This window comes from Vigna unguiculata, chromosome 10 (assembly GCF_004118075.2).
Source record: "Vigna unguiculata cultivar IT97K-499-35 chromosome 10, ASM411807v1, whole genome shotgun sequence".
Lineage (NCBI taxonomy): Eukaryota > Viridiplantae > Streptophyta > Magnoliopsida > Fabales > Fabaceae > Vigna > Vigna unguiculata.
Genome location: NC_040288.1, coordinates 40,362,792 through 40,387,585, shown reverse-complemented (window position 1 = coordinate 40,387,585; position 24,794 = coordinate 40,362,792). Strand labels below are relative to the sequence as shown.

Sequence of the window (24,794 nt, the reverse complement as noted above, 5' to 3'; positions counted from 1 at the left end):
TACTCCTAGTTGCTCAAACCCCACTTGAAGAAAACTTTTGTTTCTTTATACTCATGACCAACTGCATAAGTCCAAAGCCTATAGCTTCTCTTCAGTAGTGCCAAAACAATAAACAAATAGATAAGCTCCTCAACACACTAAACACGTTAGATGAAAAAAAAATACACATCCTAGAATCTTCACCTGTTTTTTGTTTATGCATACGCATTAAACATTAAGCCAAAAGAAGCAACATTAACAAACAAGAAGAACAATGGAATAAAACAAGGCCATTGTTTACAAAATCTCATTTATAATTTATTAGTTGCAGATTTCGGTTTATCTTTTCTATGGTTTCATAGAAAAAGGCTTTAGTTGACTCTAACTTGGATACATACATCATACATTCCACCGGCCAGCTCTTTTATTTGGTTTATATATATATATTGCTTTTCTGTTTTCTTTTCATGTCCCCAAGTGGTGCAGATATTTGCAGCTTTGATTCTCACAGTAATAGCAAATATGTAATTTATTACAAAAAGTGGAGTGGCATATATCCATGCCATCCTCAGCAAGTTAAATTTGATGTGCACACTATGCATAAGTCAATGACTACATTCATTGCACACCACTATGTCTGTTCACCTATAAAATGCAGTTTTCATGGAAATCTTCAATTGCAATATGTGCTTCTTCTTTCACCTAACTGGTTAGTTGTTTGGTGCCGTTTGTCTTAACCTGTGAATCAACAATTCTAGTTGATATTCTCAATCTATGCATTAATTTAATCAAGCTCTGGAAAAAGAACCACCACCAACAATTTTTTTTCTCTCTTCCCTTATTAACTTTGATAACATGCATACATGAGAATGATAATTATTAATATGTATAAGACAGTGCTAGCACACTAACAGCAAGATTAACATTAAACTGATCATGATTGACTTATACCTCAAATTAGTTTAATTATGTCCCCCTTACATGGAAGATTCTACTTGGATGGCCAATAAATGGTTAGGAAAAGGTTAATATATGTGTTTTCCTCAAGTCATCCTTGGAAAAAGTTAAATGTGATTCTACTTACATGGCAGATTCTACTTGAATGGCCAATAAATGGTTCAGCACCTAATGTCTTCCTAGCTCAAAAAACTAAGTGTTTTCCCTAATATAACAACTCAGAATACCTTTTTTCCCCAAACTCCTCCCTGGCCTCACAATACAGTAAAAGAATAGCTTCAAATAGAAAAAATGATAATTAATAATTGCATTAGTTGAAGCATATGTGTCTGTTTAGGAAAAAGTTATGTTGACACTATTTTTGTCTCTTTGTGTGGCACCATGATTTGGCTGAAGAAACAAACAGAGTTGATTTAAGAGGGTGGATACTATGAAGAATGATGTTATGTTAAAAATTAGTACAGGTATGTTTACTACTGACAAGACTGTCTTAGGAACTGAATTATTATTAAACAGAATTTAACCATTATGTGTTTTTCATCTCAATCTAGTTTTTAATTTAAAAAAGAACTAATAACCTTAACCTTATGTTACCTTTTTTCTGTCATCAAACAACCTATAAATTATCCCCATTTTTTTGTCCCTTTTCCTTCCCAAAGCAAAGAAAACAGTAATCTTGAACAGTAAGTAGTAGCTTAAATAGGCAAATCTTCATAGCAGGGGAACATAATATTGAGCAGCAAATTAAAAAGCAGAGAAAATGAGGAAATTCCAAAAGTAGTGCAACTGGGGTGTGACCATTTTCATTTATTTTAGAGCTCTGGTTTGCAATAAGCTGGAATCCACAGAGGAAAAAATATTCTCTCATACTAATGAAGGAAGAAAACGATAGCAGCACAAATTAAAAACTTCCCTCTCCTTGGGAACTAACAAACAACAATTAACAAATTCAATTAATTGTTTAATCTTTTAATCTTGCAGATTACGCCTGTGGCATATAATATATGTTCATATATTATGATTTAGGCTAAGAAGCTGGTGCTAATCTATTGAGTAGACATTTGTGAACCATAATAAGTGTTTTTGTAGCTTCTAGCTTCACTTTCTGTCACTCACAACAACTATAGATTAAATATGAGATGAGGATAAAATAAATTACTCAATCTTTGTTAGGACAAAACGAACTTTATATATACTTTCATCAGAAAGCCACCCTCAGAAAAATGATTCTACTCAGATTCACTCATACCTATCTTTTCTCAGAATTCCCTGTTTTTTGCACTTTATTTTACATATTAATACACAAAAAATATGCAATACAAGGTAACATGTCAATGAAATGTTTACACCAGAAAAATTCTGTACGTAATTATGCATTATGCATGATTAATAGTAGTAATTTTGAAGCAAACCATGTCTGAGAATAAAAAATGCAGATAAAAAAATTGCAGAAAACAGAGTAGTGGTGTGCTTTTTGTTGTCATGTCAACTAATTGAGACTTTCTTATCTTCATTTTCTGTGCGAATTTTCAACTATCGAATCAATTGATGTGGCAGCGTTGATGCGCATTCTGTATTAAGTAAATTTTACGATACAACTTATGAATCTTTACAAGTGAAATAAAGTTGACATGAGATTTTTTTTAAGATGAAATTAATTTTATTAGTTTAAAAAGTGACGAGACATATATTAATTTTTTATTTTGAATTAAAAATAATTAATCGTCACTTAACAACATAAAATAATATATATTCTTCTCCTAACTTTTGTTGTGTTAAATGTAATATAATAATTCATATTGTAAATTCTTACAATCATAATAATTTTGTGTTTGTGTGAAAAATTAGAGAGGATATATGATTAATAAGCTTAAAACCCACAGCTTTGAAATGTATAAGTAAAAGGAACGAATGTTCTTATAATCGCATATAAATAGTTACATTGAAAATATTTTAAAAGTGTATTATCACTTTAAAAATTGGTGCTTTAAAAAGAAAAAAAAATGACTTTTATTTAATCAACGTTTGTGTTTTTTTTTTTAACTCACACATGAAAATATCTGTTCATTTGATATGTTTGTGGTTTTTTTTTTGGTGTGGTATTAAATGTGGATCATTGGGTATTATAATTAATGGTCAATATTAAAATATATAAATTTAAAAAAAAAAATCAAATGACTTAGTAATATTATGATTATAAAAAAAATTAAGTTCCATAAATAATGGATTACTCATAAAAGTCACCTCTTAGTTGTTATAAATATCATATGCTTTTCCATTTTATTCTTCACTGTCTATTACAGAATCTATTGATATTAAGTGTTGAACTTTATATTGAATACCTTTATTATTACTTTAGTTTAATTATTAAACAGTGACATATTCAGCAAAAAAAAAAAGAATAACGTATTTTTACGGGATCTAAATATTCATTGATATGTTATATAATATAATAAATAATTATTCGTTAAAGTTTCTAAATCCATAAACAAATGATAATTATTTTAATTTTTTAAAAACTAATAAAGCTTACTCCTAAAAAAAATATTAAAAACGACATTTTATGAAATTTGACGTGGGTGTCAATTCTTATTCTATGTGATATAGTATTTAACAAATTACTCGTATAACTAACTAATTTTTCTCTCCCTTTTTTAAGTATGTTAGTGATAGGAAATATTGTCGATTTTATGGATAATTAATATCTGCTTTAATTTTAAAATAAAAAATATTCAAAGAACTTACGGCTATTAGGTCTTATCTTATTTTTATAAATTATTTATTTATAAGCTCCTAGCTTTCTTATCTTTTCTTCTCTATTATCATCATATTTGAAACAAATAAGACAAAATTATAAATTCTTTATCATATCTTCATAATAGAACAAACTTAAATACTATTGTCTAGAAAATTCTTGTCTAGAAAATTCAAAGGTTAAATATATTTTTGGTCCCTTAACTTTTAGTGAAAATTGAAATTAGTCTTTCTTCAAAATTTTAGATCAATTTAGTTTCTCATCTTTAATAAATAGATGAATTTAGTCTTTTTAATCAAATTTTGTTAAGTTTATTTGACACTTTAAACACGTTTTTAAGTAAACATTGAAGCAAAAATGAGTTAAACGATGTAGAAAACTCAAATATTATTATGAAATGCGTTTAAAATGTCAAATAAACTTAGAAAAAAATTTGGTTAAAAGAACTAAATACACGTATTTTTAAGAATTGAGGGACTAAATTAGTCTAAAGTTTCGAGAAGAGACTATTTTCAATTTTTATTAAAAATTAAGAAACCAAAAACATATTTAACCCAATTCAAAATATTAAAAGTAATATATATATATATATATATATATATATATATATATATTGTATTGATTAAAAGTATTATATATTGAGTATAGTATATGCCCCACTATATAAAGTTAAAAGCATGGTAAGAAGCTACTTATTTATAAATATTTAGGGGAGTTAGGTTGGGTTATTTGATGTGACACAGATTTGTATATGTGCATGTTTTGTCACTCACACTCATAAGAGTATCAAATTACACAACTATTTTGTTTTTTAATGGGACTTCTATCGATTAATAATCATTTTTTTTATGAAACCAATTGTACACAATAACCTCTTGCTCAAAAAAATAAATAATAAACTCTTCTGTAGATTATTGGATTGAGCGTTTTCTTACCACTTTGTCAAAAACTAAAGTTATTAGTCAGGACACAACTCTTTCTACTTAAGAGCATATGAATTCAAGTATCATGATTCGATTGTGACTCGACTTACTCAGCCTCCGCCACGAAACAATTGTCACCTGCAACATAGATGAACTCTCTCTAGTTACCATTTTTTCGCATACTATTTTATTAATAACAACTTGTTGGTTAATTTATAATTTAATTACGTGTGAAAAATATTGAAGTGCCTCTTGTATACATACAATGTTTATTTGTAACATAAAAGAAAAGAGTTGTTGCTAACGATTTTTTTTTTTCTCGTAACCAAGGTCACTTTCAAGTTTCAATATAAAAAATATTATTTTATATTTTAATTTTGTTGGAGAAGAGATGGGAGAGTGCTTTAAGAAGTAACCAAAGGTAAGAAAACAACTCTTTTTATACATGATAATAGAATTTATTCTACCTTTTATTTAATTTTCTAAAAAGAAGTAAGAATTTTATATATTAGAAAATTTTAACTTGAGTTCTTAATTATTTTTTGAGTTCTATGTTTGTTCTTATCGTGTGATTAAGAATAAATTCTTATGGGTTATGGTAGAAGAACTTCATTTACTTAACATGCAATTAACCTTTTTGTAATGAAAGAAAATAATAAGAGCAAGTTCTTTACATGCATTCTTGTAACGGAATTAATTTAATTTAATATAATTTCTCTTCAACTAAAGTAAAAGGTTTTCTATTTCACACAATCATTATATACTAATTATAAAAGAAATTAAATTACATGTTTCGTTACGCAAATGGTATTGATTTTACGTTTCATATTGTTAGATATTTAAAAGGAAATATATATTTTATATTTAAGTTATGAAGACTTATCGAAATAAACGTAATTAATTAGAAATTTCTTACACAATTTTTTTATAAAAACCTTTCATATAAAAACAAACTCTTATTTTTTATTTGATCATTTTTTATTTAATCTTTCATATAGAACGCTTTCTTTAACGAAAAAAATACAGAATTTTTGTCAAACTTATATAAATATAACCATATGTGTGTTAACAATTCAATATAATTTATTCTATGTGAGTAAAAAAAATGAAGATTTATTTATTTAAAAATATTAGAAGAAAAAATAGTTATAAAAATAAAATATTACTATGTGTATTTAGCCATTTTGTAAAGACTATAGAGATTAGCAAAGTAGTTAAAAGAGACATTCGAGTTTGTTTTGAAGATTACAAGTTAAGTAAATTGCATAGACTTAAGTTTTGAGTTTGTTTTGAAGATTACAAGTTAAGTAAATTGCATAGACTTAAGTTCCAAGTTATAGTTATTTCCTCCATACTTTTTTTTATAGTTGCTCTTCACTTTCCAATTTTATTTTTCAAAATTCTCCCATTTCTTCATGCTTACTTGGAATCCAACTTCATTCATATTTGATTTTGTCAAATTGATTACACATGACATCAATTGTCTCGTGACAAAAGTTAAGTGAACTGAATTACAATCGGATAGATTAAGGCTTTTGACTTAGTGAAGAAGAAGTATTAAGGCAAACTCAAAGCATAAGGTACAAAACCTTTTTTTTTTCGTTTTCTAAGATTATCACAGCTTCTATTTGGTGAACAACATAAATAGTAGTGTCGAGAATACATTGAGCGGTTAATTATTTGGTGAAATGTGAGAGAAGGAATAATACTATAACAGGTGGAAGAGGTTAATTATTTGGTTGGAGACTCCTTGTAACTTGAATTTGAAAGGAAAGTGACTAAATGTGTCCTTTGTCATTTTTAGCATGAGATTGTGTGTGATGATGCTTTGAATCAATTCCGTTGAGATGCCAATTACTTGATTTGGACTCCATTACCATTACTTCAATGTGCTTATGTTACCTTTATAAGGGCACTACTTATAAACGCCTCTAAGCATTTCGGATAAATCTTTCTAAGAATTAAGAATATATAGTTGTCATTTCAGTAGTTTTCAGTGCTTGCTTTGCTTTTTCTTTCGTTTATTTTGTTCCTCTCGATTACTTTCTCTCTCACTCGGTATAACCTTTCGCAATATTTTTCTTCTGTCCTTTTTTTTGTGAAAAAAAAAAAGTGTCGTGTGTTGTGTTCTGTGTATGCTTTTATTTCTACATTTTTGCAGGTGATAAACTATTTGATACTCTCCGGTACCACCATTTTCCCTTTGTTTTGACATAGTTTCAAATATGAACATATATTCCTTTTTCTATGGGAAAGTTAAATATTACTCGTGTCATGGTCGAGCCAAAGTTTCTGTACCTTAATTAGGAATATAAAATTTTAAACCTGCATTCTAATTTTTGGGATATAAACTGGAGACAATTACTATTATTTGTAATTGTATGATTTCACTTTCTCCAAAGAAATAAAAAAGAATTAAGGACTTCATGGCCATTTGTTCCACGAAGATTCTTGCAAAGATGTATTCACACTACATATATATACAATTTTTTAGTTAATATAGGTTGTAGCTTTCAACGACATATAATCACGAGTTGATGACGGTGTAATCAAACTTGTATTTGCTGTTTTCATTCACATTATTTGCATACTACGGATTCAACGTCTATTTCTGATGATAGATATTCTGTAGCAATGTGAACGTTCCAAATAGTTAGAACTAAGAAAAAACAAACAAACATTTCACATGGCCTTTCATGGGAAAAAAAGATTCTTCAACAAGATGATTCCTTTTAAGATATGATTAAGAGTTTTAAACAAGTAGAACTGATAAATAATAGGCTGAAACAAAATGGGGAATATATGATTAAAAACAAACACCTTTTAAACAAGTTGGAGTCATGTTCTTGGAGTTCATTCTATTCTGGCTCTCCCTGCTCCCTAAAACATAATCCCTTGGTGGTTCTGGAAATTCAAAAACAGTTAAGGAATCATAAAGTTCTATCAATTATTTAGCAACGAACAAAACAGTCTAACACCATGATAGCTCAAGAAAATGAGCATACAGCGTTCAAACAATCGCAGCATAAAGTTACAATCTCAAAAGTGGTCATACCACGAGGTATTCAGACAAATCAAAATCAAACATAGGCCACAGCATTTTGAAAGGCCGGAGTGTATGCTACACAATGTCTCTCCATGTTCCCAGAATTTATTCCAGATGGAAAATTGAATGATGAATCAATGGTGGTGATCATCATCGCCATGTCCATCGGGTGGTCCACCAGGTCCTACCACTTCAAGCTGTTCGGGGAAAAAAAGATAAAATAATTAGGGTCCATGTGTAAACAGTTATTTGATTATTTCCCATTAATGTTCTAAATAGCTGACAGGATATGAGAATGTTTGCTCTCGAAAGTTGGACACAAGACAGTAGTTCGGCAAAAACTAATGTGTTTCCGAAGCAGCCATCAACTCACATTACAATAAATATATTGATGACATTGGCAAAGAATAACATAAGTCAATTTCCTATAGATTTTCAAACTATTTTCTGGGATGTCAGAGATAATTCAGGAACTTGCTGTGCATTCGGCAAACAAATTGATTTGCTCAAGATGAGCAGGACCCATAGTTGCCAAACTTGTGGGTTTACAGGTGAATTTACATAAGTTAACGCATTGAGCCAGGATCAGAACAAACCAACTCCATCACAAACTTGTGCACGGTTGAACTCCAATGAAGAGCTTATATAGGACCATGCAAGCATGTTGAAAATAAAAATATTAAAAAAAATTGCTGCCAGTTCCATTAGTTTCATTAAAATGCCTAAAACTGCTCCCACGAAATTGCACTGTTTTCATTTGGGCTTCACCGATCTTTCTTGGCTATTTTGCATTTTCAGCTATGGCTCGTGAGTTGTGATCCTTCAGGTTTCTCTTCCTTTTTGAACACGTCTTCTTATTTAATGATAATGCTAGTGAAAACAAAGATGCTGAAAGATTGGAATTTTGAATATCTTCGATCTTTACTTTTACTTTGTACTTTTCACTTTATGAACTTTCATGTTTTAAGGTCCATTTGGACAAGCTTCTTCAAGAGAATTTCTATTTTGAGAAAAATATGAAAAAAAAAAAAAGTTATATGAGAAAATTTCACTTTATATACAACTTAAAAAACAAAATTTAGTGAAGTTATATGAGAAAGCTTCTCCAAACTAGTTTAAGCATTAAAAGTCAATTTTGACCAATGGAGAAGTCAATTTAGTTTTTCTTCTCATCTTTTTCTCCTAGAGGTTCTTATGGAAAAACTTGTCCAAACAGGCCCTTAATTTGATCACTGTCACACTTTGTCCCATGGGTGTTTTGTTAAAAAGTTAGAATGTTGGCATTGTATTGTTTTATGGCATTACATTTGATGTGGAAACTATGATTAGATTATTATTTAGATTAGACTTTGGACTTTGTATACCATGATTATGATTTCTTAATACTGTTTTTGTTACAAGCCCTACATAAATATAAATAAGATATAAGAGTTTAATAATCTTATCAGAAGCTTACAAAATTTTGATTCAAATAAAAGGTTTTGTTGATTTAGTAACTTTTGTTTTGAAGTCAAAAATAGGTCCTGAACTTACATGCAATTGGAAGAGCTCTATTGAATTATTTGGGATTATTATCATCATCATTAGAGGGAAAACTGATGGGTGTTTGTTCTAAGTGACTTATAAACGACCGATCAGCTCTTAATCTATTATTTCAATAAGTTTCTCATACAACACCAAAATAACGATTATTACATAAGCTCTCATGTTGTAGTAGCTAATGGAATAAGTTTCTAATTTGTTCACCCAAATGTACCCTTAGATCATCTATGTTCTGGATGATAATAGAAATTCAACGTTTGAAATACATACTTAGTTAAAATTGAAAACCTCTCATTTTCCCATCAACTATTTTAGAATATCTTTGGGCTAAAATGAGAATTATCTCACAGCAATAACTAAAAACACCAAAATTGTGCAACAAATCAGATAATCATATTTAAAACAAGTCAAGGAAATTAGATTGTGGAAATATTTGAGTTATTAAGGGAGTTAAAAACTGCTCCAGATATATTTTATAGGAGCAGCCTCAGCTTGACAACAACCACTAAGCGACTGTGCTTGACAATCAATTATCAATGCGCACAGTGAAGCACCCAACTAGAATTTTCGATCTAAATACCTAATTATCTTGGCATTCAACTCCATCTCTGTCTAAAGTAAAAGCACATGTTATAAATGATTCATTGATTCTACACTCATCACAAAAATATTACGCAACAGTATTAGATATTTTAAATATCATTGTGAACTTACAACAAAATACTGTGCGCACACAGGACATTCATGAGGCTTGCCTTTCTCCAGCCAAAACCAGACAACATCATGCTCATCCTCTGCAATAAAAACAAGTTGTTCACCCCGTCATTAACACCACAACCAGAATTCAAGAATTTCTCATCACGATGGGATGAAATCTTCATACAAATTAAGAGAAACAAGGGATATTTTGATGCTCACCGCCTTCACCGCCTGGGCATCCAACTATCCTTTTATCATAGTAAGATTTTACAATGGCAGGTGCTTCCTATGAACCAAAACAAATAATGAAAGCAGAAATAGATGAAGCATTAATAAAATCACTATTAATATTATGGAAATGTGAGTGAATCTGACTAAACTATTTGGTAAGAAATAGAGAAAGAAACATGAATACTTACACAGGCAGATAGCTCATTCAATCAAATGAAAGGGAAAATATTAAGAACCTTATGTAAGATACAATGAGAAGGTATAGGATACGAAAAGCTCAGACAACCTCAGATGATAAAATTTCACCAATTGATGCAAATATATCAGTGTCTGTGTTAACAGCTACATTGTTATCCAAGCTTAGCTAAACGAATTTCAGTGACTTCAAAATATTATGCATCAACGCTTTCACACTTCTCTCCTGGACTAAAACCTCACTAAGCGCAAGGATTATCATTTACTGACACAATGGTTTATGACAGAGTACCACAAGCTTTTATATCAACAGGTTATGAGGAGCTTGCTTCTAGATGTAATCTTACACTAGAAGAAGAAATACTCAAGTTTTTCACAATCAAGACCTCTTCACATAATTGCGGTACTACAAAAATATGGTCATACCAACATTCCAATAAGTAAATTCCAAGACTCAACAGTAACAGCAACGCTTGTTCAGGTTATGCAGAGATAGTCACATGTAGTGTGTACACCCTGGAGGGGGTTTTACCAGGAAATAGTGCATTAGAAGGTTTCCTAGCCTTCAAATGGAAAACTCCTGCACAAGCATAAATCTCAAACAAAAGATGAAATGAAAATCAAAATGAACATCACTTATGGACTCTTATAGTTTTCCATGGCGAAATCAATGCTATTCCTAGAAAACAAACTTATACATTAGTTAAACTACAGTTTAAATAGAGAAGCAATAAGACTGACCTTTGTGCCGAATGGACCTTCGGGATGGTCTATTTCAAGAATATCCCTTCCCTAATCAAAAGAATCAGATATCAGTTAGAACAAAAAACAACAATGAGAACCTTCCTTCAAATGCTTGGTTTAAGTCAAATTGTGTACAGGAAATAACACTTTGCTTAATAACTCTTTCTTCAATACTTTACCCTTAACCATAAGGCTTGTGTGTGCGTATGAAGAATAAATAATCTAGAATTATTAACAAAATCCGCAAAAATAGCGCACTGAAAAGAATAAGGAAACACAATATGCATTTGATTGAATCGAGCGAGCGAGGGAGAGAGGGAGAGAGAGAGAGACCTCGAGCTCGGCTTCAAGCTCCTCGCGCTCGTGTCCGGTAGCGATAGGCATTACATCCTCGACCTTCTTCTTGATCGCAGTAGCATCCTCTATGAGAAGAATAAATAAGACGAGTAAATCGATAAAGCAATTGGAGAAAGAGAAAATGAAGAAAGAGAAAGATAGAGCACCAGATTGAGTTGAGAAGTAGCGGTAGGAGCGAGAAAGAGCGGAGAATCTGGCGGCGGCGGAAGCAGATCGGGGAGTGAGAGAGGAGGAAGAAGCGGCGGCTAGGGTTTTGAGCTGAGAAGAGAGAAACCTCCGCAACATGTTTGATCTCAGGTCGCACCCTTCCTTGAGTCAGCCGAGTCAGAAAATTAGAAATGGAGTTGTTGCCTCCTGCTACTTGCTTCACTCTAGATCGTCGCTTCTCTTTCTCTTCGGCTATCTTTCGATTGCTCCTAACCCATGGAACGCTCAAAATTACAGTTTTACTACATTTTATTATTCCATATTTGGATTTATTTTATTTCAAATTTTAATCTTTGGAATTTAGAAAATAATCATTTATGATAATTTTAAACAGTTTAATTAGTCGGATGATATTCACTTTCACTCATATGTATCAGTTTAGTATCCGCTTTCAGAAAATATGTCAATCTAGTTTCAACTCTTGAAAATGTGTCTTAATTAGGTTCCTTTCAGACAAAACTTACTAAAGTCGTTAAATTAATTCATGACTTTTAACATTAAATTTTAATATAAATATCAATACTTTATCTTGTAAGTCATTTTATCTTGTAAGTCATTTTAAATATCATTACCGTTAACTATATTAATAATTTTTTTTCTGAAAATGACCTAATTAAGGCATCTTTTCAAAAGTTGGGACTCAGTTGACATTTTCTTGAAAACGGATACCAAACTGACGACACATCTAAATAAAAGTAAGTATTATCCGGCTAATTAAACCTTTTAAATAACTTCTTATTTAGTAAATTTAGTGGAGGTGGTAATTCACAAATTTAATTCTATGAGGTATTAGAGTAAGTTCTTTTACATTATTACTCTACAGTAATTTAAATATAAATTTTGAAATGATCCTTGCATAATTTTAAAGGAGTTAAAATGAAAATAATAAATTAACAGTGTTAAAGGTTGTTAGTCTATTTTAGTTAGTAGTGGCACTTAAATTAAGCTATGGAACAAATGGTGTGAGTCGGGGATTGACTTTGGCATGTGAGGAGAGAGAGACTTTCGATAAATGAAGAAATATGGAAATTGTTTAGGCCCAAGAAACACCGGGAAGAATTTTATTTTATTATTTTTTAAAAGTAAAATAATTTTAATAAAAACAAAAATAGAAACAATAATAAACAATTTATCTCTAATCCTGTGTAATAGATTTTTTCATTTTTCTTACATGTTTTTTAATTACTTTTAAGTATAATTATTTTATAATATATATATTTATATATATATATATATATATATATATATATGTCTAACTTTTTAGAACTATTTCATTAATATTTATTTTTTGATATATCTTACGTTGAATTGAAAAATAAAATAATTTTAAATATTTGTTTTTAACTAAAATGTTTAATAACAACTCGTATTATGTTTTGAAATTTTCAAAAAGTACCACACTTATATTTTCCTTAGTGTTAATAAAAAATAACAAAACAAGTGGTTTGAATTTAGTGAAGTATAATTTTTAAAATATTTTATTTTATATTCCAATTTTTATTATGAATATTTTTTATTCTTTATTTTATTTAGGATCTAAAGAATGAAAATGAGGGTGAAACTGATTACTAAGAGTAAAACAGTAAAACAACTTTAATAAAATGGTGACCCGTAACATTCATTTTTTTTTTCTAAAAATATTTAATTTATAACTCCAAATTATTACCAATTTTTACATTTGAATTGACTACTTATATTATTATTTTTTCCTTTATTTGACCGTTAAGTCTAAATAAAATAAAAAAATTACATAAATTACAATAATTATTTAAACATTGGTCGTGCATTATGTCGGTAATAGCAATGTGGGTTGGTCAACTTCCAGGCCTGCAAAAAAAAATGTATGGGTAGGGATGTCAAAAATATCCGTACCCGCGGGTATCCGCTGATAAAACCCGCAATGGATAGGAAACGGGTATTAAAAATGGATACTCGCTATCCGTGGGTACGGGTATTTTTGATACCCGCATGTTAATGAGGCGGGTACGGGTATTATAGTATCCGTACCCGTGGATACCCGTACCCGTGGATACCCGTACCCGTTAAACTTTAATTAACAAAAATACTCTTATATATATATATATATATATATTAGTAGAAAACATTCTGATATAATATTTTCTAAGTTGCACACCTTATCTTCTTCGGTCTTAATTCTTCTAGCTTCAACTATTAGTATGTTGTCTTCTTTCAAGTACACCCCTTGACATTCTTCTCTTTTCCTTTTTTGAAATTGGATATATACATCAAACTCTAGATAAACAGTGACATTTATAGTATGTTTGTTGTTAAATGATGAAATCAAAATAAGAATATTTGACACGTGGCAGTTGGGGTTTATTATTTGATTATTTTCAGGAATCAATCGGAGAAAGTGAGCTTGTTGATCAAAACACTAATTATATTTATTTTTATAATTATTTGGACTTGTATGGACTTGAGTTTGTTTGAAATTTATTTAAAATTTATGACAATGATGTATTTTATTTTATTTTATTTGAATTTATGATTAAATATTTATTTTTTAAATAATTTTGTAAATACCCGCGGGTACCCGTGGATACCTGCGGATATGAAAAAAATTGACGGGTACCCGCATAACGGATACCCGATGGATATGGGTACGGATACGGGGCGAATATTTATCCAGTGGGTAGGGTACGGGGGAGCTACTACCCGTACCCTACCCACCCCGTTGACATCCCTAGGTATGGGTCAAAATATTGAATTTGTTAGCATGTAGAAGTTTGATACGTAAAAGTCTGGCCTGTAAAAGGCAACAACTCGCGGTCCACTGGCCCGTATATATATATATATATATATATATATATATATATATATATATATATATATATATATATATATATGTACTTGTATATATTAATTTCTTTCTTTCCAGATTTATGTATGAATGTTTCAAATTTTTACATTTTTATATGATCGAGAAAAATAGATACTATGTATTTTTGAATGTGCTAAAATTTGAAAAATACATGTCAAATTACGAATATAAATATAATAAAAATGTTGAATTATCAATTTATCATCCAACTTTTCAAAATTTTTGCTTAATTTTGTGAACTTGTTAAATTTTTCAATTTGTTGAATATTGAAAACTTAATCATAAGATTTTATTTTTTAAAAAGACAAAGGTGAACCACCCCATGAATCCGCACTTATGTGGGGCGGGCTAAGTGCGGGCCGACTGGTCCGCATTGCCACCCATAATGCACACATTTTATAACAATTATCATAGACTAACTTCTCTTTCGATCAAACATTGTCCTTTTTGGATTGTGCGTTGTAAACACTCTTCTCAATACAATATATTTGGTTGTAATATTTAAATTCTCGATCATTCTTTACTTCAATACCCATTCTCGATACCTTGTGTTTCAATTTTTCTTTTATTGTTCTTTTACATTCTTCTCTTATATTATAGCATTATCTTTGATGAATACGTCTCAATACTCTTTCACTATCTCAATTTGATACCTTCAAAGAGTTTTTCAATCAAATCAATGCTCATAAATTAAGTAATAATTTTATAATTTATATTAAACTCTGATGCAAATATATATGTGGAAAATAAAGATTAGTTTTGATATTGATCTTCCATTATAATTTTACAAAAAGAAATGAAACATGCTTATCCATGTAGCACTAACGAATATGAATGTTAACTTTTATGCATATACAATGTGTACACAAATTTAGATTCAAATTGCTGTGTGACGTTTATGAGTGATCTATGCTCCTTCTGTGCATAAATGTCAAGGAATCGAAACATGTTTTTCTAACAAATTATATTATTGATTAAAATTTATAATTCTAAATAAAATTGAATACAGAATTGAATATTTATTCGAAAGACTGGTATTACAGAAGTTACTTTAATTTCATATAAACAAATACCTTATTAATTAAGATGTAAATGTTCTTTTATGTATATTATGGGATAACTTTTTTGTATTAACGAGAAACGAGAAAATTAAAAGCAGTTTAATAAAAAATGAAGCCATAATCGAATTAATTGAATTCTCAGGGGCAATAACGACAGTACGTGGCGTAAAAGCTGCAACGTGGCATCTTAGGCACCGTTACATTTTTTTCTATCCAAACAATTCTAACCTACGCCGTGTGCGTAAACCGAACCCCGAATCACGTGAGCCTCAATAGGTAACTCCCCGGCGCACGTTAGAAACAACAACTTCGTATTTCATTATGAAAACGTTAATCGGTTTTAAAGGAAAGGCGCGAAGCAGAGGATTCGGTTCAAACCTTCACCTTTGCAATTGTGCCTTCGATGATGGGATCCGGGTCGGGTTCTCTGGTGTGGTTCAGGAAGGGTATTCGGATCCACGACAACCCGGCTCTCGAGTTCGCGTCCCGAAGTGCCTCTCATCTCTACCCTGTCTTCGTCATTGACCCGCATTATATGAAACCCGACCCGAATGCTTTCTCACCCGGGTCATCGCGCGCGGGTCTGAACCGCATCAAGTTCTTGCTGGAGAGCCTCGAGGACCTCGATCTCAACCTCAAGAACCTTGGTTCGCGACTTTTGATTCTCAAGGGTGACCCAGCTGAAGTCGTCATTCATTGCTTGAAGGAGGCATGTGTATAATAATAATATATCCGTTATCTCTACCATCGATTTCTTTCTTTCTATTGTTTGCAAAATTCAAGTTAGTTGTTTTGTTTGTGATTGTTGCTTCAGTGGAATGTCAAGAAGCTGTGCTTTGAGTACGACACTGAACCGTATTATCAGGCTCTGGATGTTAAAGTTAAGGTACAAATGTTGTTTTCTTGAGATGTTTCTAAGGGTGTGTAGTTGGGGTGTGGTTATTGGTTTTACTGGGTATGTGTTTACAGAACTTTGCACTCGCTGCTGGAATTGAGGTTTTCTCTCCTGTGAGTCACACACTCTTCAACCCCACAGATATTATACACAAGGTGAGTTTGAACCTTCAACAAATCGTTTCAAGTTAACAAGTTTTTTTCAATGCTTATAGATTAAAGTGTTTCCACCAGTAGGATCAAGAAAAGAAACATATTAACCTAACCCATTTTTTAACTGTTGGTTGAATTTTATGATGTTATTGTTGTTCTGATTATGTTAACTTGTGATCAATTTGTTTTGTTTGTGTTCTTGCTAATGCCAAAAAAGAACGGAGGAAAGCCACCACTTAGTTATCAATCGTTTGTCAAGCTTGCTGGGGAACCACCCTCTCCTCTCACAACCGTGTACTCTTCACTTCCTCCACTTGGCCATCTTGGAGGTTGTGATGTTTCTGAAGTTCCTACCATCACAGATCTTGGATATGGAGATGTTGAACAGGTGTGTGTGAGCGTGTGTTTTATATGTCAGATTATACCCATTTTGAGCACCCAATGATAGAAGTTTTATTCAGGATGAGTTCTCTCCTTTCAAAGGGGGTGAGTCAGAAGCATTGAGGAGGTTGGATGAATGCATGAAAGACAAGGTACTTTCTACACTACAGCATTCAGAAATAACAACAATATTCTCAATGCTGCTGGTGCCAATTCATTAGTATTCACATATAAGATTGATGTTTCTTGCTGAAAGGTCAACTGCATGTAATTGGGGAGGCAACATAGTAATGTAGATTTTTTTTAACGAGTATCATGCATTTGTTTGTTGTTTTTATGATATTAGAAGTGGGTGGCAAACTTTGAGAAACCAAAGGGTAATCCATCTGCATTTCTGAAGCCGGCAACAACTGTTTTATCACCATACCTGAAAGTAAGTCAAAACCTGTTACGTTTGAACTGTATTAAATCACACAAAGAACCTTGTTAGGATCATTTCTACATTTTTTGCCTTTCATTCACTTCCTTCGCAGTTTGGTTGTCTATCTTCAAGATATTTCTACCAGCGAATTCAGGATATATATAGAAGTACGCCAAAGCATACATCACCACCTGTTTCTCTTACAGGACAGGTCCTGCCATCTCCTGAAGTTAATAGTACTTTATTGTTTTCAGAACTCTACCTTGAGGAAACTGAAGCTGTTTGAGTTTTGCAGTTGTTGTGGCGAGAGTTCTTTTACACGGCTGCTTTTGGGACTCCAAATTTTGATAGAATGAAAGGCAATAGGATATGCAAGCAGGTGAGATTAGAACATGTTGCTATTGTATACAGCTTCTAAACATAAAGATATGGAAATTTAGCTGCTTCAAGAGTATTTATTTTGATTATTCTCCATTCTACATACGTCCTTATATTATTGTTGGTGTGTTGAGTTTTGGTTTATTATTATGTATGAGGTTGATGTCAGATTAACACTGCTCTGTTAAAGCAAATGTGACACTACTTAATTATTATAGATGTCATTTAAAATATATTGTAGATTCCATGGAAGGATGATGATAAACTGCTGGAGGCTTGGAGGGAGGGTAGGACGGGATTTCCTTGGATTGATGCTATCATGATCCAGGTTTGGATTTTGGTTTTGACATCCTTTTCCACATGAAGCAATAATAAAAGTTGTTTTGATTTAAACCTTTTTCTGCTACAATACCTTTTTCGGCCTTTTGAATCGGTTTATCATGTTGTAGCTACGCAGATGGGGTTGGATGCATCATTTGGCACGACATTCTGTCGCATGTTTTCTAACTCGAGGCGATCTGGTATAAGTATTTTGATACACTTTGCCAAATTATTCATGCTAAGCTATTATTGGATACTAATATCTGTGTTTGCTGCTGACAGTTTGTTCACTGGGAAAAAGGACGAGATGTTTTTGAGAGGCTTCTGATTGATTCAGATTGGGCTATTAATAACGGGAACTGGATGTGGCTTTCTTGTTCATCTTTCTTTTATCAGGTATGAAGTATACTTTGTTCCTAGTTCTGAATTTTCTGTGGAAAGTGACTGTATTGAACTGCATTTGGCTTTATTGTTCATCTGAATTTTATCAGGCTTCTGTTTTATGGGTTAAATCCTGAACATTCTTCTGACATGTTTTGTGTATCATGATCAGTACAATCGTATTTATTCCCCAACCACATTTGGTAAGAAGTATGACCCTAATGGCGACTATATTAGGCATTTTCTCCCAGTCTTAAAAGGTATGTTATTGTTCCCTCACTTCCATCATGTTCTACCATCGAGTCAATTTTTGTTTTTATAAAATGTTAGAACTGAATATTTACATGCAGATATGCCCAAAGAGTACATTTACGAACCCTGGACAGCTCCTAAAAGTATTCAAACCAAAGCAAATTGTATAATTGGTAAAGATTACCCAATGCCAGGTCAGTTGGTAACATTTAGGTTACTCTCAGTAGGGATGTCAAAATGGGTCAGATCCACTAGTCCGCCAAGAAAAGGGCAGGCTGGATTGGAATTTTCAGCCCGCTAACTCGCTGTAACCCGGCCCACCTAGTCTGCCAGTTTAGCGGGCCAAAACAGACCAGCCCGCCCTGGCCTGTCAACCGTTTTTTTTTTAATGTTTAAAATTAAAAATAGTTAAAAAATAATATTTTTTTATATTTATATAAATAAATTTATAAACAAAAATTTTAAAAAGTTAAAAAAATTAAAAAAAAATTAAAAAAAAAGAGGCGGACCAGCCTGTCCTAAGACGGGACATGTTATAATATGCAGCCCGATTTTGGTGGTGGACTAGCCTGGCCTGGTTTGTTTTTGACGGGCCATAGGCGGGCCGGGCCAAAACGGGCTGGTTGGCTTGTCCGTTTTGCCACCCCTAACTGTCAGTTTCATTTGCTCTCAACCGCCAAATTGTATTAATTTTCATAACTTGAGATCAAATTGAGACTAAATAGCAGGAGGACCAATTTATATTGTTGGTCGAAATCAAGACCCAAACGAGTAATTAAACCTTGATTTATCTATCCTTCAGCAATTTTTTTCTATAAAGCTGATATGCTGCAATTGTTTTATACAAATTAACTTTATTCTATATTCCATGAATGTCTCCAAGTTTAGAACATAGGTTTATGATAAAACTTAACATGTATTCCTACAACATCGATTTGGGATTCCATACCTACTTATTGCTTGAGTTGTTTCAGTTGTTTCTCATGATTCAGCGAGTAAAGAGTGCCGAAGGAAAATGGGGGAAACATATGCATTGAACAAAGAATTGAATGGTTTGGTTAGCGAAGATGATCTGAAAAACTTGAGGAGGAAACTAGATGAGAGTGAAAGGCAAGAGCCTCAAGGCAAAAGATATAAGCAAAAACTGATTGGCTAAGCCAAAATTTTAGGAAGTTGCAACTTAGACGTGTAGGGTTATTTTTTAGCATTATCAAGAAATTTGTATGACATGTAGACAGTGAAAAAAGTGTGCCCTTGAGGTCATTATAGTTTGTATGCCTTGATTATGATTTCTTAATATTATTTTTGTTGCAAGCCCTACATAAATAAACTATAAGACTTTCATAATTTTATCTGGAACTTACAAAATTTTGATTCAAATACAAGGTTTTGTTACTTGACTAGTCACTTGCTCTGAGGCAAAAAATAATTTGTATACCTAAATTTATTTGGGCTTATCTCATCCATTGTTTCTTTCATTTTTTTTCACAGTTTCAATATCAAGCATTAATGATTATAATTGTAAGATTTTAAGAATATGGACTATGAGATAAAAAAGGCTTAAATACCTTTTTTGTCCTCATTTTCGTAGTGTTTGTTGCGGATGGTCCTCATTTTCATAGAATGTTTAAAATGGTCCTCATTTTTACTTAATGTTTAAAATGGTCTTTATTTTCACAATTCGTATTTTATTTGGTCCTTTTCTGTAACGCCGTCATTAACGGAACATTGTATAGGTGGCACGGTTTGTATTAGGGTGTGTTACGTGTACTCTACATGTGGCTAATTATCGTTAATTTTTCAATTTAGGAGAAATTTTGCAATTAGGAAATTGTCTTTATCTTCGTCTTTCTTGAGTTCAGATTTGCAGAGTTCTTGCCATCCTCAAAGCAGCCATCTCTCTGCAACTACAAATCGGGGTTAATTCGTTTCTCGTTGAACAACCAATAGTGCATGAAGTGATACAACACGGTTGCCTCCAACGATTACAACCAGAGGTAAAGGAAGAAGATTGGGACCGTAACATACCTATATAATGGGATTGCAGGAAGAAGAAGATTGCAGCAATATCAATTGGGAATGGAGGAACAAGATTGTCAAAACTCACCAACTGCTCAAACATTCCCTACCAAAATCCTAGTTCACTTATTTATCCCCAAATATCTAATTAAGCCACATGTACAGTATACGTAATACACCCTAATACATACAAATCGTGCCTCATGTACAATGCTCCGTTAATGATTTAAACGGCGTTACAGAAAAGGACCAAATAAAACACGAATTGCGAAAATGAGGATCATTCTAAACATTCGGTAAAAATGAGGACCATTTTAAACATTATGTGAAAATGAGGACCATTCGCAACAAACACTACGAAAATGAGTACCAAAAAGATATTTAAGCCGATAAAAAACTACTACCTTCTTGTATTCTGATTTTAAGTACAAGGGAGAGTTTATGATTATTCACAGAAGAAAAATTAGACAACAATAAGTTTGTTTATATTAAATTAACGCTGATTAATTTTTAATTTAAGGATAAGAGATTCTTCTGTTTCAAGTTATGCACACTGTGCCATATATAATAAGAAGATGAAGATAAAATTAATATTGAAAATAATTTTTGGACATACATTTTATCGATAAAGTTCTTAAATAGAATATTTTTTTATTTTTTTTATGAAAGTTACATAAATAAAGTAATAAAATTTTAAATTTTTTTTATCAAGAATAATTATTTGTGTAGTAATATATGTAACCATAACAATCTTTTCATTCAGATCCAACCATGAAGTAAGAAGTATCACGGAAGAGGACTAAATACAACTCCAAACCATGTGTCAAATATACTTTCAAAGTATAGGGATTGCAAAGTTCAGACAAATAGCTTCAAAAAATAAAGATTGGGCGTCCGCATCCCTCTGCCTTTCATTTTGATCATCGCACGGTATGAAGGAGGGGAGTGACTTATAAACAAGCAAAATATTTTGTATATTGTTTGAATAAATGTATAAAATAAATTTTCTTTAACTTATTTGATGAGGAGAAGGTTTTAGTTTAAAAAGATATGAAAATGTGTTATAGTAATTTTTCTTAATACACAACCATTTATTAGTATATACGGATGTAATATATTTTTTCACATTCATCTCCGTCAGTATAGATTAGAAATAAAATAAAGAATAAAAAATACTTATAATAAAAATATACTAAGAATTTGAATAGAAAATATATTTTGTATATTGTTTGAATACATGTATAAAATAAATTTTGTTTAACTTAGTTAATTAGGATAATGAGAGAATTTAGAGGAGAAGGTTTTAGTTTAAAAAGATATGGAAATGTGTTATAATTTTTCTTAATACACATCCATTTATTAGTATATACGGATGTAATATATTTTCTCACATTCATCTCTGTCAGTATAGATTAGAAATAAAATAAAGAATAAAAAATACTTATAATAAGAATATAATAAGAATTTGAATAGAAAATCCATATAAATAAAAATGCAGAAAAAAAATTCAACTATAAAACATCATATTAATTATACATATCTAACTATTATTATTTATGAATTTTTTATAATTCTTATAATTACTTTATTTTCAACTTTTTCAATACCTTCCCCTCAAAGAAAAAATATTTTTATATATAATTAAAGTGTCATAATAACAATACAAATAATCTAAAAGAATAGTTTGGATTACACTACGCAATTTTACCCTAATATTCAAAAGTTAATGCAAGTTTACCCTAATATGCAAAGCAGTAATGCAAATATGTGGGGAGAGGCTTTGTTGCTGGCTACGCAGCATTATAGGCTTATTATATAGAAGTTAGGCATAACTTTTGTGATATCTGTTTGGTAAGTGTGACTCATGTTATTCGAATTCCCACACGCTACATGTGTTACAAAACAAGATTAACATGAACCGTATAAAGTACATCCTCCTCATGAATTTCTTAAGAAAATTGTAAGAGAATAATTACGGAAAAAGTTGTTATTCAATTGGACTATATACGATAATAAAATATATATACGATAATAAAATATATGGGAATGAGATCAATACTAAATGACTCATGATTCAAATTATATATTTGTTTCGCTACCTATTTGTATCCGTTCAGAAATAGTGTCGTTGATATTTTACTGATAATAAGTTCAATATATTATCGATGATAGGGTGATGATCAACAAAGAATAAAGATATAAAGTCGATGTCAGAATAACAAACAAACCTTCTTGTAAGAAATTAAGATTAAGGAAATAATACTAACGAATATTATGTAATTATTATAGTTACATTAGTTATTATCTAGGTTGGTTGAGATTTAGGAAGATATTGATGATTATCTTTAAGATTATTAAGTATATCTGTAATATTTGTAACGGATTTATCTACTGGACAAATTATTTTTGACCTAAACAAGTCTTAAGGTAGGGTTAAAAATATTTCCTTTTTTTTTTTGTTTTTGATTAAGAATTAACTGGCACTTTTCTTGATAAAACACTATTAAATTATATATATTTTTCGATAACCATCCAAAATAATTTAATCATAACAAAAAATAAAGAATAATACAACAATAAACGTATATTTGAAAAGGTTAAAAAAAGATAAAAAAAAAATGTATAAACTTTTTATTGGACATTATTAATGCATGTACATGATTTACTAAATTATATGAATCTAAGATACATATACTGAATTAGTACAAGATGTTATATGAAGCAAATATACTTAAAGTATCAGTCACAGATCTAAAGAGAGTTAAGTCAGATTAATTACCCTAATAATCACAGATCCAAGTGGAAAATGCAAGAGAAAGAAGCACGAGAAAACAAATCATGCACAAATATTATACTTTACAGAATGTCTCACATCATTAACAAATGAAATAGTTTTGAAAAATGAAGTAAAGTCGACGAATTGAAAATCGGAAAGGTGCGAACAGAGTTTCTATTTGTCGTACCCTTTCGAAACATCAGAGGCGAGTCTTGAGGCGATAGCAGAGTGGTACATGATGTCGTGAAACGTCGACGTTTCCACCGTTTTCTTCCGCAGCTGTTTCGCCTTCTCCTCGGTGAAGCACCCGGCAGCAAACTTTGAACCGGGCCGGTTCAACTCTGGATCCGGTTTTCCGCTCGGCTTTGGGCTGATGTAGTCCGCCTCAGCGGACCAACCGAACAGAGGGGCCCACCAATTGGAAGAAACGGGCTTCCTGTTGTTGGGATCGGGCTTTCCGAGCGAGCCCGCAGAGGCCCGGATGACGGTGGGTTGAAAAAACGTGAATGTGGTTGCCATCGGTGAGAGAGAAGAGAAGAACAATGGAAATGGATTTTGTTTTTGCTTTGATTGTTAGAAACTCAAAGAGAGAAAGAAAACTAGTTCAAGTTGAGGGTAGAGGAATTATCGAGTGTGGCAAGATTCCATGAGCGTGTGCGCCACATCAGCGTAAATATCCAAGATGAGTTATGATTGCTGGAAAGAAAAGAATTTAGGGAATTTTGATATATGAGTGTAGGATTGGGTTGGTGGAGAGCGTTACAGAGGAAAATAATTGTGGATAAGGAAGTACACGTGGCTGATGTTGGAGATTATGTTGACTATTGGGTCTCTTTTCTACTTTTTTTTTTGAGATATTAACTGCACTTTTCCTACGATGTTGAGTGCTGCTGTATACTTTTCAAATTCAGAATTTTGAAATAAAGATGTATTTTATTTTTTTATTAAATTGATTTATATTTTTTAAATTGTCGAAGTGAATAAAATTAAAAAACACATATATAAATAAGTCATATTTAAAAATACCGTTTCGTTATAACAAAACTATATTTGTAAATAACTTTATTTTAAGTTTAAGTAAATCGTTCTTTTTTATTAACGAAAACAAATATATTAAAGGTCAATCTTAGTTAAATACACAATTTTAAATTTATTATTATAGTAAAATTAAAGTGAAATGAATGTAAGATGTAAAATATTTTAATATTAAATTTTAAAATGACAGAAGTTTATAAAAAAAAGAGTTAGATTTTATTTTTTAGTTGATTTTTAAAACTTTT

General features: G+C 31.2%; 3 protein-coding genes across 3 annotated transcripts; 1 reads left to right on the top strand and 2 right to left on the bottom strand.

Moving 5' to 3' along the window:
- Positions 1–7,396: 7,396 nt before the first annotated feature.
- LOC114166776 (cytochrome c oxidase subunit 5b-1, mitochondrial) lies at positions 7,397–11,860 on the bottom strand. The gene is made up of 6 exons (XM_028051595.1): positions 11,575–11,860; positions 11,405–11,493; positions 11,069–11,119; positions 10,121–10,187; positions 9,917–9,996; positions 7,397–7,857 (listed from the first exon to the last, which is right to left on the bottom strand). The coding sequence occupies exons 1-6, from the start codon at positions 11,711–11,713 to the stop codon at positions 7,795–7,797; spliced, it is 489 nt and encodes a 162-aa protein (XP_027907396.1). The 5' UTR covers positions 11,714–11,860; the 3' UTR covers positions 7,397–7,794.
- A 4,018-nt stretch (positions 11,861–15,878) lies between these two features.
- On the top strand, positions 15,879–20,066 carry LOC114166775 ((6-4)DNA photolyase). The gene is made up of 14 exons (XM_028051593.1): positions 15,879–16,247; positions 16,353–16,424; positions 16,508–16,588; positions 16,803–16,973; positions 17,047–17,118; positions 17,313–17,399; positions 17,500–17,598; positions 17,683–17,766; positions 18,007–18,093; positions 18,215–18,286; positions 18,369–18,482; positions 18,640–18,727; positions 18,818–18,913; positions 19,694–20,066. Exons 1-14 carry the CDS (start codon positions 15,942–15,944, stop codon positions 19,873–19,875), a joined length of 1,611 nt encoding a protein of 536 aa, XP_027907394.1. The 5' UTR covers positions 15,879–15,941; the 3' UTR covers positions 19,876–20,066.
- A 3,492-nt stretch (positions 20,067–23,558) lies between these two features.
- On the bottom strand, positions 23,559–24,193 carry LOC114166472. Its single transcript, XM_028051211.1, has one exon. The coding sequence runs from the start codon at positions 24,031–24,033 to the stop codon at positions 23,689–23,691; it is 345 nt and encodes a 114-aa protein (XP_027907012.1). The 5' UTR covers positions 24,034–24,193; the 3' UTR covers positions 23,559–23,688.
- Positions 24,194–24,794: the final 601 nt, after the last annotated feature.

Bases quoted from the DNA above. Each gene is read 5' to 3' on its own strand.
- LOC114166775 (XM_028051593.1), top strand. From the start codon at position 15,942: ATGATGGGATCCGGGTCGGGTTCTCTGGTGTGGTTCAGGAAGGGTATT. The intron at 17,767-18,006 runs GTGAGATTAGAA...AATATATTGTAG, and splicing joins GCAATAGGATATGCAAGCAG to ATTCCATGGAAGGATGATGA. The intron at 18,728-18,817 runs GTATGTTATTGT...ATTTACATGCAG, and splicing joins TTTTCTCCCAGTCTTAAAAG to ATATGCCCAAAGAGTACATT.
- LOC114166776 (XM_028051595.1), bottom strand. From the start codon at position 11,713: ATGTTGCGGAGGTTTCTCTCTTCTCAGCTCAAAACCCTAGCCGCCGCT. The intron at 11,494-11,574 runs GTGCTCTATCTT...TTCTTCTCATAG, and splicing joins CTACTTCTCAACTCAATCTG to AGGATGCTACTGCGATCAAG. The intron at 11,120-11,404 runs GTCTCTCTCTCT...TCTTTTGATTAG, and splicing joins AGCTTGAAGCCGAGCTCGAG to GGAAGGGATATTCTTGAAAT.
- LOC114166472 (XM_028051211.1), bottom strand. From the start codon at position 24,033: ATGGCAACCACATTCACGTTTTTTCAACCCACCGTCATCCGGGCCTCT.